Source organism: Haemaphysalis longicornis, unplaced genomic scaffold, assembly GCF_048455015.1.
Source record: "Haemaphysalis longicornis isolate Haplotype H1 unplaced genomic scaffold, Haemaphysalis longicornis Haplotype H1 scaffold_1, whole genome shotgun sequence".
In the NCBI taxonomy this organism is placed as follows: Eukaryota; Metazoa; Arthropoda; class Arachnida; order Ixodida; family Ixodidae; genus Haemaphysalis; species Haemaphysalis longicornis.
This window is the reverse complement of record NW_027526203.1, coordinates 406,499,432-406,515,839: the sequence shown is the minus strand read 5'-3', so window position 1 is coordinate 406,515,839 and position 16,408 is coordinate 406,499,432. Positions and strand designations below refer to the sequence as shown.

The 16,408-nt window shown below is 49.4% G+C and overlaps 1 protein-coding gene across 4 annotated transcripts in view; it reads left to right on the top strand.

The window, feature by feature from the left end:
* LOC144155461 (uncharacterized) overlaps positions 1-16,408 on the top strand; it is a 112,907-nt gene that overhangs the window by 79,542 nt on the left and 16,957 nt on the right. For all 4 annotated transcript variants that reach the window (XM_077686916.1, XM_077686915.1, XM_077686913.1 and 1 more), the window contains one exon: positions 8,834-8,968. In XM_077686916.1, coding sequence (XP_077543042.1) covers positions 8,889-8,968 — 80 coding nt within the window. In that variant the 5' untranslated portion in view covers positions 8,834-8,888. The remainder of the gene's footprint in view (positions 1-8,833; positions 8,969-16,408) is intronic.

Sequence of the window (16,408 nt, the reverse complement as noted above, 5' to 3'; positions counted from 1 at the left end):
AGGCGATCTCCTTTTGAGCGTGACGCGGCGCGCAAGCCTAACCAGATCAGGCAGAACCTGTGGACGCATGACTGCTTGTATCTGATGGGGCGGCTTGTGTGGAAGACGAATCAGTGGCAACGGCACATCACGTTCGCGGTGGACCTTCGCAACGACTTTTACACCGTCACCCACGCGACATTCCTGGCAGCTGCTTTATAAATGAAATACTGCTTTAGCGACTGGCAAAGAGACGAAAAGTATCCCTATTTGAGCCCTTCGGTCTCTTCAGGTTTGGATTAATGAGGCCAGATACGGGGGAGGGGGGGGGGCACTCCACTGCTGCAAGTTCACTGATAGTAGTTAGGTTATTTATCGTTATTTAGCAATTGGATGTGACAATTGTGGGGCCCTCGTGCACTATTTTCCCGCGGTATAAAAACGCATCGCTATAGCTAGCCATGCCCAATAACGTCACCAAGGGGCGGAATTGTGAGTTTAGTCTGTTTCAAAGTGGCCACTTCGAACTAAACCTGGTTAACTGAACGCAGACGTCAGGGAAGGGGCGCAGACCAATCAATCAAGTCGGGACCTTGTAACCACCATATGGGGGTGTTGGTTTCTGTGTACGTCAGAGACCCCGCAACCGGAACGCCGGGAATACGTCGCGGCTTGATACGGGCAAAACTCAGAATTCCGCCCCAAGCCCCACTCCAAATTTTGAGGATTTTGAGGGGATAGCCACGTGGAGCGGCTTTCGGGAGCGACGCGACAACCGTAACTCAGTTCACAGTAAACAAGTAGTGCGGGCGACAGCTGTTCGCTGTCGTCCACACTACTAATATACTGTATAAAGGAAAAGTCAGCCACTGAGCCTTGAGGCATTTTGGTTCAGCTGCATAAATATTCCCCCTTCCCATGAAGTAACTCTGTCACAGTTTCCTACAACGAATGCGTGTGCTTTTTCCGGGGGTTGCATGCTTGAAAAGAAAGTACCTTAAAGGGGCCCTGAAAGGCGTTTTGAGCACACTAAATGAAGTAGCGCAATCGTTAGATTGGGTCGTCAACGTCATCTGTGCCAAGTTTTACTCTTTTACGAGCAGCGGAAAGCTCACACTTTTGTTGCAAAGTTTGTCGCTTTTTCTCACCCTTCCCTTCGTGTTTTTGGACGCCGCCATCTTCACATGTCTACATAATCGATTCCCAGATGTTCGTCATGAGCTAGACATCCTGCTATTGGGCGGCTTTTTCACGCACTTCCGGCAAAGAGATGAGTCGTCTGCTCAGCGTAGGCTCGCCGGTTGATCTGTCAGCGGAGTGCCGGAGTGCTTGGACATTTACGACAAACGAAACAAGTGTAAACAAACGCTTAACCGTTCGTATTGAATGTAACACGGCCACAGTGGCGGTCCCAAGGGGGGGGGGGGGCGAAGGGGGCGATCGCCCCCCCCCCCCCAAACAGGTCATCAGCTTCGTATTTTTTTTTTGTTTTTTTAAGGCATTCCACTTGCGCGAGGTTAAATCCCGCTTGTGCGCGGCCGTAAACATGTTGCGATTATCGGAAATGCGGGCTCGAGCCAGCCGTTGCACCGCCTAGCGGGCGCTAGAAAGCACTGTGTCGCCAAGTGATTTGTGCGCAAGTGGGTTACACCGCATACGCGCACATGGATGCATGTTTATCACTTCCTCCGCAGAATTTGCGCAAAAAAAGACCCCCCCCCCCAAAAAAAAAAAAAAAAAAAAAATTCGCCCCCCCCCTAAAACCATTTTCTGGGACCGCTACTGCACGGCCATAACACGACATGGATATTCTATTACCTGAGTACGTTCCATAAAGAAAGCGTTGAAGCCCCGTGGCACTTCTTTCGTTCAATCGCAGAGAACGCCCTGAATGCCCGGGTTTGACGCATACATTTTATTCATCTTCAAAAGAATCCAGAGATGCGTTTCGAACGAACACAACGTCACAACATGCGTTGCAAGTCTGAACCGCAATTGACAGACGATGGGTTGCCTCGTCCTGCCCGTCGTAAATTCGGCACTCACCTCACGCGCGGTTTGCGGGGACGAACAGCAAGTCACTTGACTCTGACGCACAAGCAGAGATTGCTTTTAGCCACGCACACTGCACATACCCAATGCGAGGTTGAGTCGTACGTCGCTCGAGAAAGATAATCCAGACTATGGGAAGCACTATCCACCCGCAGAAGCACAACGTCGCATTTCATCGCGAAACAAAGGCGTCCACAACCATAGCCTCCTATATAGCCGTTATAAAGGAGGCTATGCCACAACACACACACCATCGCCTCCTGTAATGCCAAACGCATCTCGCACTTCCCAATGGGAGTGAGTGGTACGCCTGCAGTGCCCATATGTAACGAGGTGGGGCTCCGAGCTGAACCGGGATCACGCAACCGTAACTGACTGCTGGAGCGGTTTGTGCCTTGTTGCCAAGGCAACCGGTGTTTGAGATCGTCAAAGAAATGGCGCTCGCTCCAGCGCTAGAAAGCTCAGAGCCGCGCCGGAGCATGTTTTGCCAACGTTGCCGCTCTCCACCACGCGTCGCCCCAAGCTGAACTGGTCACATGATTAAAGCGTTTTGTTCACGGGTTCTGTATCGGTTTAAAATGTATTTTTCACATGCCGCCGGCAGGAATTACCACCGCCGCAAAATAAGACCCGGCACCAGCGGGGCCACATCTGATACGGCGCTTTTTGGATAAACAGTGCGCGGTGCATGAAAGGGACCGAGCGCACGATCCTCCCCGAGCGGCTGTGAATTCGCCGCAGATAAAAAGTCACGTACCGCCGATAGCAACTGCAGCCACGTACACCGCGAAAGGGAAAGGCCAGGCCGCCGCACAAATGCGGCCAGATTTTTCGTTCGCTTTTCCAGCCTTGAGCGGAGTGCGGGATTCATGGTGTCAACAAAGCTCGCCCGTAGCAGACGGCAGTATGAGGAGCGCCATTCGGTTCTTACCTGTAAAAAATGAGGGCGGTGTGCCGTACGATTTGATCATGCTCCTCAGCCTTCATAGTATATGGAAGACGAGAATGGCGGTGAGGAATGCGGATATAAATGCCCGGCCTGTCAGGGAAAATTTCATTGAAAGCGTACAGTATATACGGGAAGTGTTTCGTGCTGAGGATGATCCCCCTGAGTGGTTGCCTGTGCTTGACGATTTAGTGTGTCTTAGAAAGTTTTAAAGCCAAGTAGTCAGCCAAGTAGGGTTGACAGATTATTACATGACATGATGTGTGATGTGCTGTACAAATGTCAAAGCAGGCAATAAAAACAAAATAAAAAAGGAAGGCTCTCGCGCCGTCAACAGCGAGAGGACGAGGAAACGCGGCGCGACGATAATGCGTGGTTTTTGATTTACGATTTCTCAGCTAATACTCATCGCTTTAACAAAATTCTTGCGGGAGGAGATCGCTAATACATTGCTTTATTTGGTTACATGTACATCCATGCATCGGCGGAAGGTATTTCAGGACCCCTTTAACTTGTATGCGGAAGCTGATATGCAACTCTGTTTGTGCTACTCTGCCGCGTATTGATGAACTGCCTAAATTGAAGGGATGTAACACTTTTCTTAACTAAACTGACCTGTTTCGCGCTCTAGTTGTGTAAATCTACATGTCCTCCTTAACCCCCCACCCCCTATAGGTTCCCCATCGCTTCCACCACTCTACAAGGGCTCCCCGCACATCCACGGCTGAGAATGACTGAGCTAAAGCTAAGGATGCAATTTATCGCGCAGCTGAGGAGTAGAACAAATGCTGGAGCAGAGCAAATAAGTATCTTTGGTCGATGCTTTTGCGGAACTGTGTTCAATTTCCACTTTCCAAAAGTCGTACAAAGGGCGATCTGGGCGCCGCTTTAACAAGCTGCAGCGTTCGCCAAGTCAGCAGAGTGCAGTTCCATAAACGTGCTATTCGACTGCAGCATGTATGAATGCGCTCTTGCATTTATCGAGATAGTGGTCACTAAAATCTAAAGATTTAACAAAGAAATGTGGCATTTTTTTCAGGATGTTAATATAACCCGGCGACGGAGGCCAGTGCGTAGGCAGCACGTCTTCGATTTCTTTATCGATGAGAGAGACCGACTTTTTTCCGAGGCAATTAAATGTGATGCCTGAGCCTGTGTTCTTTTAAAGTATTTAATATTTATGGGTAGTTCACTTTCATTTACACATTACGCAATTCCAACGGTCCTAGTACAAAGCTTTAGTAAAAAAAAAAACCAGAACTTTTTGTCTTCCCGGAGTGTCAGCCGCAATGGATAGTTTTCCTAACTGCATGGCTCGCAGGTCTTCCAATAAATTATCTTGGTCAGTGATTACACACAGTCCAAGTCCAGAGTCAGGTACTCTGTAGTCGTGCTCATAGTCCGAAACGAGGTCTGCACCTTTGAGGTTGGCGCGGTAACTTCACCGCACTTGAAACAGTGCCTCTTAAAACCCATGGTGGGCTGCGTGGTCATGGACGTAAGTAGAACAGGGTAGTCTTTGAATGGGGTGGCCGCCAGCATTATGCCGTCTCGCGCTTCGGGCGAAGAAGAGAGCACGTTGCTTACCAGCCGTGTCTTGCCTCGGGGTGATTTGTCCAGCATGTCAACAGCAGACACCATAGACATCTGCTGATAGACGGAATCGTCCGGGTCGGCCACCATGTAAAGGGAGGCAACAGTAATGCTTGGGAGCTGGCACAGAATCCAAAAAATCAATGGTGCCCGTCAAGCCGTACAGGTGCGAGCGTTTAACCTTCGTGCAAAATGACATCGGGAAAAGAGGCTCGTCCGGAATCATGCTGACGTCGATTTCGATGTGGTGCAGTGTCTCGCAGAAGCTCAAGATGAGTTGATGGAATTGCTCTTCTTCCAGAACAAGACGGGGCAACTTGAAGCAGCGCAGTAAGGGTGGCGTACCGAGCTGCCCTTCCAGCCTCCGTTGCCCGCACTCGAGGATCACGCACAGCGACCTGAGTTGCAGGAAACCGTGGAGAGCTTTTTCCACGCTGATCTCTTTTACGTTTACAAGGACCTCGATTTCGAGCGCTTCGAGGTGCGGGCAGCTCTCCGACACGTGCCACAAATCGGCGGTGGAGATTACATTCACTGCTAAAATACGGAGGTGTTGGGTGCTCCCGAGATAGTCCCAGCTTTCGTTACAGAAAATGTGCTCCGAGTTTATCTTCAGTATTTCAAGCGGAGGGCAGCTGCGACGCATAGCTGCTGCAGAACGTCATCGCCAATCTCTACGTCGTCCGATGTTACGAACCTCCTGAGAAAGGGCATCGTCTCGGAGGTGTGGTCGTCGTCGCAGCGAGCGCATGCTGGCCGTAGAGCATGATGGCGGTGAGGGACTTGCAGTGTTCTACAATGCGCGGCATGTCACGACGAGATGTCGCGCTGCCGGGAATCGCCACGTGCTTAGAATGCCGCAATTCCATTGCCGCCGTAACCCCAGTGTCGAACTCTGCAGCTTCTGCGGTGATTTGTAGGGTGAGCAGCACGGTGGCGCGTTCCAGGATCTCTTGCGCTTGCTGCGGGCTCTCACCGTGCCCGGAGGGGATGCACTTCATGGGGTACGAAGGGCCGAAGGCCAGCTTCATCCATCGTTGCGACACCGGGCGATCACATCCTGAAAATCCGGAGGTAGATACGAAGGTATCTTGAGGACAATTTCGGGAAGTAAGTCGCCGAATTCCATCGTGGTGGGTGGTGGGCAGTGGGCGTGCTGCATGCGGTGGGCACCAGGATCTCCTGGGCTTGCAGCGGGCTGTCACCGTGCCCAGAGGGGATGCGGCAGTGGGCGTGCTGCATGCGGTGGGCACCAGGATCTCTTGGGCTTGCAGCGGGGCTGTCACCGTGCCCAGAGGGGATGCACTTCATGGGGTACGAGGGCCGCAGGCCAGCTTCATCCATCGCTGCGACACCCGGGCGATCACTTCCTGAAATCCAGAGGTAGATACGAAAGTATCTTGAGGACAATTTCGGGAAGTAAGTCGTCCAATTCCATGGCGGTGGGCGGTGGGCAGTGGGCGTGCTGCATGCGGTGGGCACCAGGATCTCTTGCGCTTGCTGCGGGCTGTCACCGTGCCTGGAGGGGATGCACTTCATGGGGTACGGAGAAGGGCCGAAGGCCAGCTTCATCCATCGCTGCGACACCCGGGCGATCACCTCCTGAAATTCCGGAGGTAGATACGAAGGTATCTTGAGGACAATTTCGGGAAGTCGCCGAATTCCATCGCGGTGGGCGGTGGGCAGTGGGCGTGCTGCATGCGGTGGGCATGCTCCGTCTTCTTTTTCCTCTGTTTTCTGAAGGCGCCCGTCGTGTTTTTCGTGAAATTACACGCGGGTAATGATGCTGCTGATGATGATGTCGCAACTTTCGCTACAAACAAACCAACTTAGATTGTTGAGCACCAGAGCGCGAAAAAAGATGAGGGACGATGACAGCAGCGACAGAACAAGCGCTTACTCGCCACTAAGTTTTTTTTTTTTGGATAACACATTGTATATACACCAAGACAGACCGAGATCGCATGTAAGAGGACCGTTCATAAGTGGGCAAGACAAGGCTAATATATATATTTTTTGCGGGCACATTCTGAAAACCAGCGACAACAAGCAACTAATGTAAGCAAAGAGGGAAATCTCAATTTTTTCTTAAAATTCAATTTCTTTTTCGCACAGCGTAATCTATGGCTTGTATGCATATTTCCACAGCTCCACTGATGAAACTCCTCCTCCACCTACACGTCGTCCTGTCTCTATGTGTAAAAGGCCCTTTTGTTTCTTTAAAATCAGGATGGCACCCGAAGTTCTGGCAACGCAGCGAACCCCTGTGTGTCTTTCCCTTTTCTTTGGTCATGACGATGGTATGACCTAGTGCACTGTTGTTATGTAGTGTAAAAACGCGCCGCTGCATCTGGACATTCCCAATAAAGTTCGCAAAGGAGCAATTCTGAGTTTTTTTTCCGTTTCAGAGTACCGACTTCTAGCGAGACCTGATTGGCTAAGGGCAGCTGGCATGGGAGTGAGGCAGACAAAGCAAGTCGGGGAAGGTCACGAGGTCGGGTCCTGTTAGCCACCATAGCGGGTTAGTTTCTTTGCACGTCAGAGTTCCAGCAACAGGAACGCCGGAACTACGTGACGAATCGAAGCAATTCCTACCAATTCCGCTTCAATATGATTGCTCAGCTTCATATTATAAGTTGTTCTGGGTTGTAAACGACTTCAAAGACATGCTGCGTACTCAACAGAAAAAAACAAACCCAGAGTTAGTTTTCATAATAATCACACCTGATCTTCACACATTTTCGATAAAGTTCGATATCCAGAAATTTGATATTCAGATGGTCGAAACAAAAATTGGCTTTGTGCATGCTTACGGCTGCGAATACACTTACAGCTGCACACCTACGGCCGCAAACAGCTGAAGCCTGGTGCAGCTGATAGCACTATTCGTTAAGGATCCAATGTTTAACCGCCTTCCCTTATTTTCAAAGAGAAAATTGACGGCCCAGACGCGGTAATATGCAGCGTCGAGTCCCACCGACGTACTTACAACGAGTATTCAGTGACGTTTCTTGGAGCAACGAATGTTACGTTCATTCTAGGCAGCTGTAGACCTGCGGAAGAGGGGAATTCACCGGCTGAATGCTAAAAGAAGCAGCATCAACCATGTCGTCGTCTACGCTAAACCACAATTAAAGGGACACTGAAGGAATTTGTAAAGATTGTGAGGTTACTTGTGCAGATCTAATTACGGAGTCCCTTTTTCCACTACTCTGGGCGGGTTTACGGAAACTTATTCCGTAGAAAAATCAATTAGAAGGTGCTGTTCTCCTTTCTGCATCCTCTGCCGATTCCCTCTGACGTTTCCTACGACGCGAATTCTTTCGGATTGGCTTGAGTGCGCGGTTCGCCGACCACAGCGCCGGGCCGACCTATCGCGCAGTGAAAAAAAATTGAGTCTCTACAAGGTTTGTGCCCGGATGAATTTGGCTTTATTTTCTTAGTTTGTAAACTGTGTTAAGCCTATTAAAGTCCATGAAGTCAAAATAACTCAACATATGCAATACTCATATTGGCTTACGACGCTTCGCTGACTGCTTTACTGGAGTTGTAAGCTGCATATGCCTGTGTGACTGGTACGCCTTTTGAAAACCCAAAGACAAATAAAAGCAGGAGAAGAGTCAGCGCAGTTAATCTACGTAATAAAGAATTAAAATCAAACGTACCTTTTATCCTAAGGCGTAAAAACAAGGTATACGAGAAGCATTTTCCGCAGGGTGAGCTAACAGACCGGTCTTCTGAACGACCACACATTTCCGATTGCTTTTCCTGCCTGAAAGAACGCAGTCGCTGGGGATCAAAATTTTATAAGAGCGCGGCGTATAAGTTCACAGCTTTCCATCACGCACGCATGCACCAACGTGGCAGCTGCCGTGACCCCAGTGCAAAGTAAGAGTTTCGAATCGAGTAAAAGCACAAGTTAAGGACCGCGCTGAGGCAATCCAGATCCGCGTGGAAAGCGGAGGTTTGCAGCTATGGCTGTGAGTGCGATGTTGGGCGCATAATCAAGCACGCGCCGCGCTGACCGAGCACAGCGGCGCAACAGCCGCGATTACTCGCAGAACTGGAAGGAGCACTCAGCGGCCCTTAATCGGACAGTAATGTTTTCGTATCCACAACTCGTAAGAAGTGCACAGGCGTACTGGTGGTTGTTATGGTCATTTTACGATCACCGTTAGTAGATTAGTGTTCAGTTGACGTTTACTAATCGCGAGATGAGTGTAGAAACCTGACCATTTGTGTGTTCGCATCCCCTTTTCTCAGGCACCAGCCATCTACAGTAGAGCAGCCAGCAGGCTTCCGTCCGCAGCCGCCCGGGATGGGCTTTTCCGCCGTGACCGTCCTGCTCGTCACCGTTCTCGTGGTGGTTGCTGAGCCCCGACGAGAGATCAAATACAAGTGAGTGCGCTACATGGCGACGCGCCGAGGAATTCGAGGAACCCACGCGGCTTGTTCATCCCGTGATGCGGTCAAGAATCAACGCCCCCGTGCTTTTTTGCCCGCCCTGTCAACACCATTGATTGTACTACTCAGCCGTTCCTGAATAACAGCTTTTTCAGGGAGTGGGAAGACCCGCCGCGGTGGCTGGCCGCGGGTTCGATTCCCGGCCGCGGCGGCCGCTTTTCTGATGGAGGCGAAAAGCAAAAACGCCCGTGTGTGCGAGATTTCGGCGCACGTTAAAGGCCAACTGCACTCAAATTTTCGACAACGGAAAAATAATGCCATCTAATAGTACACGCAAAAGGGATGAGAAATGCAAAATTAAACGTTTCAAGCATGAACGCAAGCGACGCAAACGGCTCACGACATTGGCGTTTTCAAACACATGCGCGCACAAGCGCGCCGGAGCACATGCGAACGTAGGCGAAGCGCGCCAGCTGTTGTTATGATAATGAGCCGGAGAGAGCGCATGCATAACGCACAGCTGTCGGAGAGAAGAACGGAGGAGAGTTTGCCCATGCGTAATGAGGAGTGCGGACTACGCCGGTCAACGCTGGACAGGCCGAGAAGAGATGCATTGCATCTAAAAACGCCGGCGTGTCGCGATTTCAGCGCACGTTAAAGATACCCAGTTTGTCGAAAGGCCCTCCACTAGTGCGCGGCCTAGATGTGGCTTCGGCACGTTAATTATTGAAAGTTTATCTTCAGGTGGAGAGGGGCTATGGTGTGATTGCGATATTTGCGAGCATAGCTGGCGACTGCGCAAGCCGAGCATGCTACCACCGACAAGGCGTATACGCCTTGTCGGTGGTAGCATGTCGGTGTATAACGAACTTCACCCTGCAGGCGCGGCACCTGCTGAAAACGCGTATGCTTTCTTTCGTCTCCGCCGTAGTATCATTGTCCTCCTTTCCACACTTCAGTTGTCGTTGTGCCATATTCCAGATTTAAAGCCCTGTTCTCGACGCACTAAATTCAAAAGGGTAGCATGTTGGTAGTTGTTGGCGAGATACAAAGGAGGGAACAGCACACATTTCGACGAAGGACGGACAGAAACACACACCACAAGCGCTGTCGTGTGTTTCTGGCTGCCTTCGTCGAAATGTGCGCTGTTCCCTCCTTTGCACTAAATTCACCGTGAACTGTGAATCAGCCAAAAAGTCTTTTCTGATTGACTTTGTTTCAGTCACGTGCTTCCGTTTGACAAAGCGGTTGTGTGTGCTGTCGTCATTTTGACGTTTTATGAAGTTTACTAGCCCCAGTTTTAAAGTTTGCCTCATTTCTCTCTGCTGAAAGCGTATAATTCTTGGCCGGCAATGAAAAACCAGACGAAATGCAGCGGACATGACAACGTAAGCCTGGCTTTGCTATTCAGCAACATATGGCACGCCCTCGCTGAGATTGGCTGAGAAGACGTGACATAATTTAAATAGTTGGTGGGAACGCTTACGTCACACATTGGCAACTTCACGCTGCGTAATAGTGACGTGATGTTGAAAAGCATTGACGGACTCTGGTGATAGCTTGCAAATGGCGGCTCCGGTCGCCGCGAAATGGGACAAAAAATTTACCGACCTTCGCCGCCGTGAAATCCCCGTGAATTTGCAGCATGCGCAGTTTCGCATGACGCGCGGTTTAAGGCTGTTTTCTACCGAAAGAAATAATAGTTTTGACTGTTTCCAAGGCAGCGATCACGGAGCATATAAAAAACGTGCCGTATTTTGTTTTTATGCTTGGAAATAATTTTTTTTTTGTTCGGCGTAACAGCAACATAGGAGGGCAGTACAAGCCTGTTTAGTACAAAGAGAACGCAACACGTGACATTTGTCCAAATTCCTCCTAGTAAGCTGATGGGTCGCATGAACGAACTCAAGAGAAAAATTACAAAGAAAACCGACTGTTTTATTCATTAATGGCTATTTGAGTTCGAGCTTGACGAATAAGTGACTCGGCGGCATCGGAACGCTCTGCCGTTATCAAGCGTAGCGTTTTGCTGTCCTTACTGCGTCTTTTGTGGTCCTAAGCGATGGTCACGGATGTTTTTTTTTTTTTTTTTTTTTTTTCTGTGATCATGCCATAAACTTTTAACATTGCAGCAGACAATAGCATGGCGGCGGTGACGGGCGGGAAGGTGATAACGCAACAAAGCTTTTATTTAAGCAGGCAGTTCAGCTATATTACTAAAAACTAAAGGTGTGCGAATACCAAATTTGTCGTATACGAATGGAATACGAATATCTAGCTTCGAATGATCGAATCGAATATCGAATATTTAAACTCATCATCGTCATCATCATCATCACCACCACCATCACCACCACCACCACCACCACTACCAAATGCCCCTCCCATTAATCTCCGACTATCCCGGTCGTGTGCAAACTGCGACCAATTTATCCCCGAAAGCTTCTTGATCTCATCTGCCCATCTAACTTTCTGCCGCCCCCTGCCACGCTTGCCTTCTCTAGGGATCCACTCTGTTACCCTTAATGACCAACGGTTATCTTGCCTTCGCATTACAAGCCCTGCCCACGTCTATTTCTTCTTCTTAATTTCTACTAATATGTCCTTAACACGCGCTTGTTCCCTGACGAACTCCGCTCTCTTCTTGTCCCTTAATGTTACACCTATCATCTTCCGTTCCATTGTGCGCTGAGTCGTCCTCAATTTAAGTTAAACCCTCTTAGTGAGCCTCCATAAGAAAGGTGACATGAAGGTCTTGAAAAATTACAGGCCGATCAGTTTACTCTCAGTCGTCTACAAGGTACTTACCAAGGTAATCGCTAACAGAATTTCTGCCACCTTAGATTTCAGTCAATCTAAAAAACAAGCAAGGTTTCGTATATTCAAAGATGGACCATATTCACATGATCAGTCAGGTGATAGAGAAGTGCGCGGAGTATACTGAACACCTATATATAGCCTTCATAGACTATGAGGAAGCATTTGACTCGGTCGAAACCTCAGCAGTCATTCATGTATTCCGGAACCAGGGTGTAGACGAGAATTGTGTAACAATACTAGTGGATATTTACAGTGGTACCTTCATCCTCCATAAGGAGAGTTGTAAAATACCTATAAGAAAGGGCGTCAGATAAGGAGACACGATCTCTCCGATGTTGTTCACAGCTTGTTTACAAGAAGTATTCAGAACGTTGGATTGGAAACAGATGGGAGTAAGGGTTAATGGAGAATACCTCAGTTACCTCAGATTTGCTGATGACGTTACCTTGTTAAGTAACTCGAGGGAAGAATTGCAAAGCATGCTTACCGCACTGGACAGAGTAGAAACATGGGCCTGAAAATTAATATGCGGAAAACTAAAGTAATGGTCAATTAAACTAATCAATCCAACTATTCTATAATATCCGGTTATTCGAACCCTTTCGAATACATAGTTCTTGAAGTGAATACGAATATAACATTTCCTATTCGAGTAATATTGGAAATTTTCGAATATTCGCACACCCCTACTAAAAACGATTCAAAGACATGAATAGATACGGTAAAAAAAAGATTGTGTGATGTTCTATAGCTCAACACCCACCTTTCGCTCGGTTTTGAATCAACGTTACTTGATCGCCTTATGGTGTTAACGCCAATTTTAACCTGAAGAAATGTGTTTCCCTTGCCAACCTAAGCGGCCGTCCTAATTTTTATAGTACCTGCCAAGTATTTTTATCTTTTATGCGCAATATTTGATAGCTTGGTGGTAATCTTTCTAATCTAAGCGGAAAAATACACTGCATGTCGTCATAGCCATACGTGCATCACGTCACTGATAGCTTACGTTTTGCTTACACAAAAAGCATGGCGAATTCACTGTGAATTTATGCAGTCGAGATTAGGGCCCTTAGTCGAACATCCGCCCCAAGCCCCACTCCAAATTTTGAGGGGATAGCCACGTGGAGCGGCTTTCGTGAGCGACGCGACAATTGTAACTCCTTCAATGCGGGCGACAGCGACCAGCTGTCGCCCGCACTACTACTAATATAATAAAGGCAAAGTCAGCCACTGAGCCTTGAGGAATTTTGGTTCAGCTGCATCAATATTCCCCCTTCCCATGGAACAATTCTGTTAGTTCCCTACAACGTATGCGTGTGCTTTTTTCCGGGCTTGCACACTTGAAAAGAAAGAACCTTACCTGGTTGTATGCGGAAGCTGATATGCAAGTCTTTTTGTGCGACTCTGCCGCGTATTGATGAACTGCCGAAAAAAAAAAGGGATGTGACACTTTTCTTAACCTGTTCTGCGCTCCAGTTGTGTTAATTTACATGTCACTTTAACCCCCCCCCCCCCCCCTGACCCCCTGCTTCAATGGGTTCCCCATCGTTTCCACCTCTCTACACGGGCTCCCTGCACATCCATGGCTGAGAATGACTGAGCTAAAGTTAAGGAAGCAATTTATTGCCACCTGAGTCGTACAAAGGGCTGCAAAGGGCTGCAAAAGTCGTACAAAGGGCTGCAGCGTTCTCCAAGTCAGCAGACTGCAGTTCGAGATACGATCTATTCGACTGCAGCATGTCTGAATGCGCTCCTCCATTTATCGAGATCGTGGTCACTAAAATCTAAAGATTTAACAAAGAAATGTAGCATTTTTTTTTCAGGATGGTAATATAAGCCGGCGACGGAGGCCAGTGCGTAGGCAGCACGTCTTCGATTTCTTTATCGATGAGAGAGACCGACTTTTTTCCGAGGTAATTAAATGCGATGCCTGAGCCTGTGTTTTTTTAAGTATTTAATATTTATGGGTAGTTCACGTTCATTTAAACATTAAACTATTCTAGTACAAAGCTTTAGTCAAGCAAAACCAGAACTTTTTCTCTTCACGGAGTGTCAGCCGCAATGGATAGTTTTCCTAACTGTATGGCTCGCAGGTCTTCCAATAAGTTATCTTGGTCAGTGATCACACACAGTACAAGTCCAGAGTCAGGTACTCTATAGTCGTGCTCATAGTCCGAAACGAGGTCTCCACCTTTGAGGTTGGCGCGGTAACTTCACCGCACTTGAAACAGTGCCTCTTAAAATCCTTGGTGGGTTGCGTGGTCATGGACGTAAGTAGAACAGGGAAGTCTTTGAATGGGGTTGCCGCCACCATTATGCCGTCTCGCGCATCGGGCGAAGAAGAGAGCACGTTGCTTACCAGCCGTGTCTTGCCTCGGGGTGATTTGTCCAGCGTGTCCACAGAAGACACCATAGACATCAAAGACATCAGCTGATTGACGGAATCGTCCGGGTCGGCTACGATGTAAAGGGAGGCACCAGTAAAGCTGGGGATCTGGCATATAATTAAAAAAAAGGTATTGCCCTTCAAGCCGTACAGGTGCAAGCATTTAACCTTCGTGCAAAATGACAGCGGAAAAAAGAGACGAGTCCGGAATCATGCTGACGTCGATTTCGATGTGGTGCAGTGTCTCGCAGAAGCTCAAGATGAGTTGATGGAATTGCTCTTCCTCCAGAACAAGACGGGGCAACTTGAAGCAGTGCAGTAAGGGTGGCGTACCGAGCTGCCCTTCCAGCCACCGTTGCCCGCACTCGAGGATCACGCACAGCGACCTGAGTTGCTGGAAACCGTGGAGAGCTTGTGCCACGCTGATCTCGTTTTCCTTTATAACGACCTCGATTTCGAGCGCTTCGAAGCGCTGGCAACTCTCCGACATGTGCCACAAATCGGCGGTGGAGATTACATTCACTGCCAAAATACGGAGGTGTTGGGGGCTCCCAAGATAGTCCCAGCGTTAGTTGCGGGGAACGTGCTCCGAGTTTATCTCAAGCGGAGGGCAGCTGCAACACACAGCTACTGCAGAACGTCATCGCCAATCTCCACGTCGTCCGACGTTAGAACCTCCTGAGAGAGGGCAGCGTCTCAGAGGTGTGTGGACGTCGGTCGTAGCGAGCCCGTGCTGGCCGTAGAGCACGATGGCGGTGAGGGATTTGCAGTGTTCTACAATGCGCGGCATGTCACGACGAGAGGTTGCGCTGCCGGGAATCACCAGGGGCTTCGAATGCCACAATCCCGTTGACGCCGTAACCCCAGTGTCGAACTCTGTAGCTTCTGCAGTGATCTGTAGGGTGAGCAGCACGGTGGCGCGGTCTAGGATCGCTTGCACTTGCTGCGGGCTCTCACCGTGCCCGGAGGGGATGCACTTCATGGGGTACGGAGAAGGGCCGCAGGCCAGCTTCATCCATCGCTGCGACACCCGGGCGTTCACTTCGGGAAAATCGTCTGGTAGATACGAAAGTATCTTGAGGACAACCTCGGGAAATGAGTCGTCGAATTCCATCGCGGCAGTGGGCGTGCATCGTCTTCTTTTTCCTCTGTCTTCTGACGGCGCCCGTCGTGTTTTTCGTGAAATTACGCGCGGATTAAGGATGATGAATGCCGCAATCCCGTTGACGCCGTAGCACCGGTGTCGAAGTCTGCAGCTTCTGCTGTGATTTGTAGGGTAAGCAGCACGGTGGCGCGTTCCAGGATCTCTTGCGCTTGCTGCGGGCTATCACCGTGCCCGGAGGGGATGCTCGTTATGGGGTAGGGAGAAGGGCCGTCCGCAGGCCAGCTTCATCCATCGCTGCGACACCCAGGCGGTCACTTCGGGAAGATCGTCTGGTAGATACGAAAGTATCTTGAGCACAACCTCGGGAAGTGAGTCGTCGAATTCCATCGCGGTGGGCGGTGGGCAGTGGGCGTGTTGCATGCGGTGGGCGTGCATCGCCTTCCTTTTCTTCTGTCGTCTGACGGCTCCCGTCGTGTTTTTCGTGAAATTACACGCGGGTTAATGATGCTGATGATGATCATGCCTCAACTTTCGCCACAAACAAACCAACGTAGATTAGCAACGTCTGTTGGATACAACGTACCAGAAAAAAAACTTTGCGGATATTGACGAAATGCCGAGCGCCCACATTATTCAGGCCCTTCCTCGTCTAAGTGGCCGCTGAACAATTTACTATCCCTTTATCCGATGCGTGATTCCGTTTCTTGATTCCTGAACCTAGTGCGCGCAACAGTAACGTGCTTTAAACGCACGCATAGCCCTTCGGCCACTAGTAAAGGGAAATTGAGGTTCGTTCCCCTGGTGTTGGCGCAAGGAACGAAGGACCGAAAATGCAAGAAACGTGATTAGCTGAAACGTCGTGAAAGGAAGCTTTTCCGTCTTCCTTCTTTATGGCGGGGTCCGTAGACAAGACATGATGTAAGCAAAACAATTTCATTCACGTATCACGTTGCTAGACGAGGAGACGTACTACATGGCCTGCACTGACGTAAGGGTTGCTGCCATGCTCTTGACCCACAAGCACCGTGAAAGGCTGCACACTTACCTGATGTTCTTATCTTTGGGAGCGCTGAAGAAGCTGGCATTGGGTCACAAGGAAGGGTTGTGATGACGTAGTGTGCAA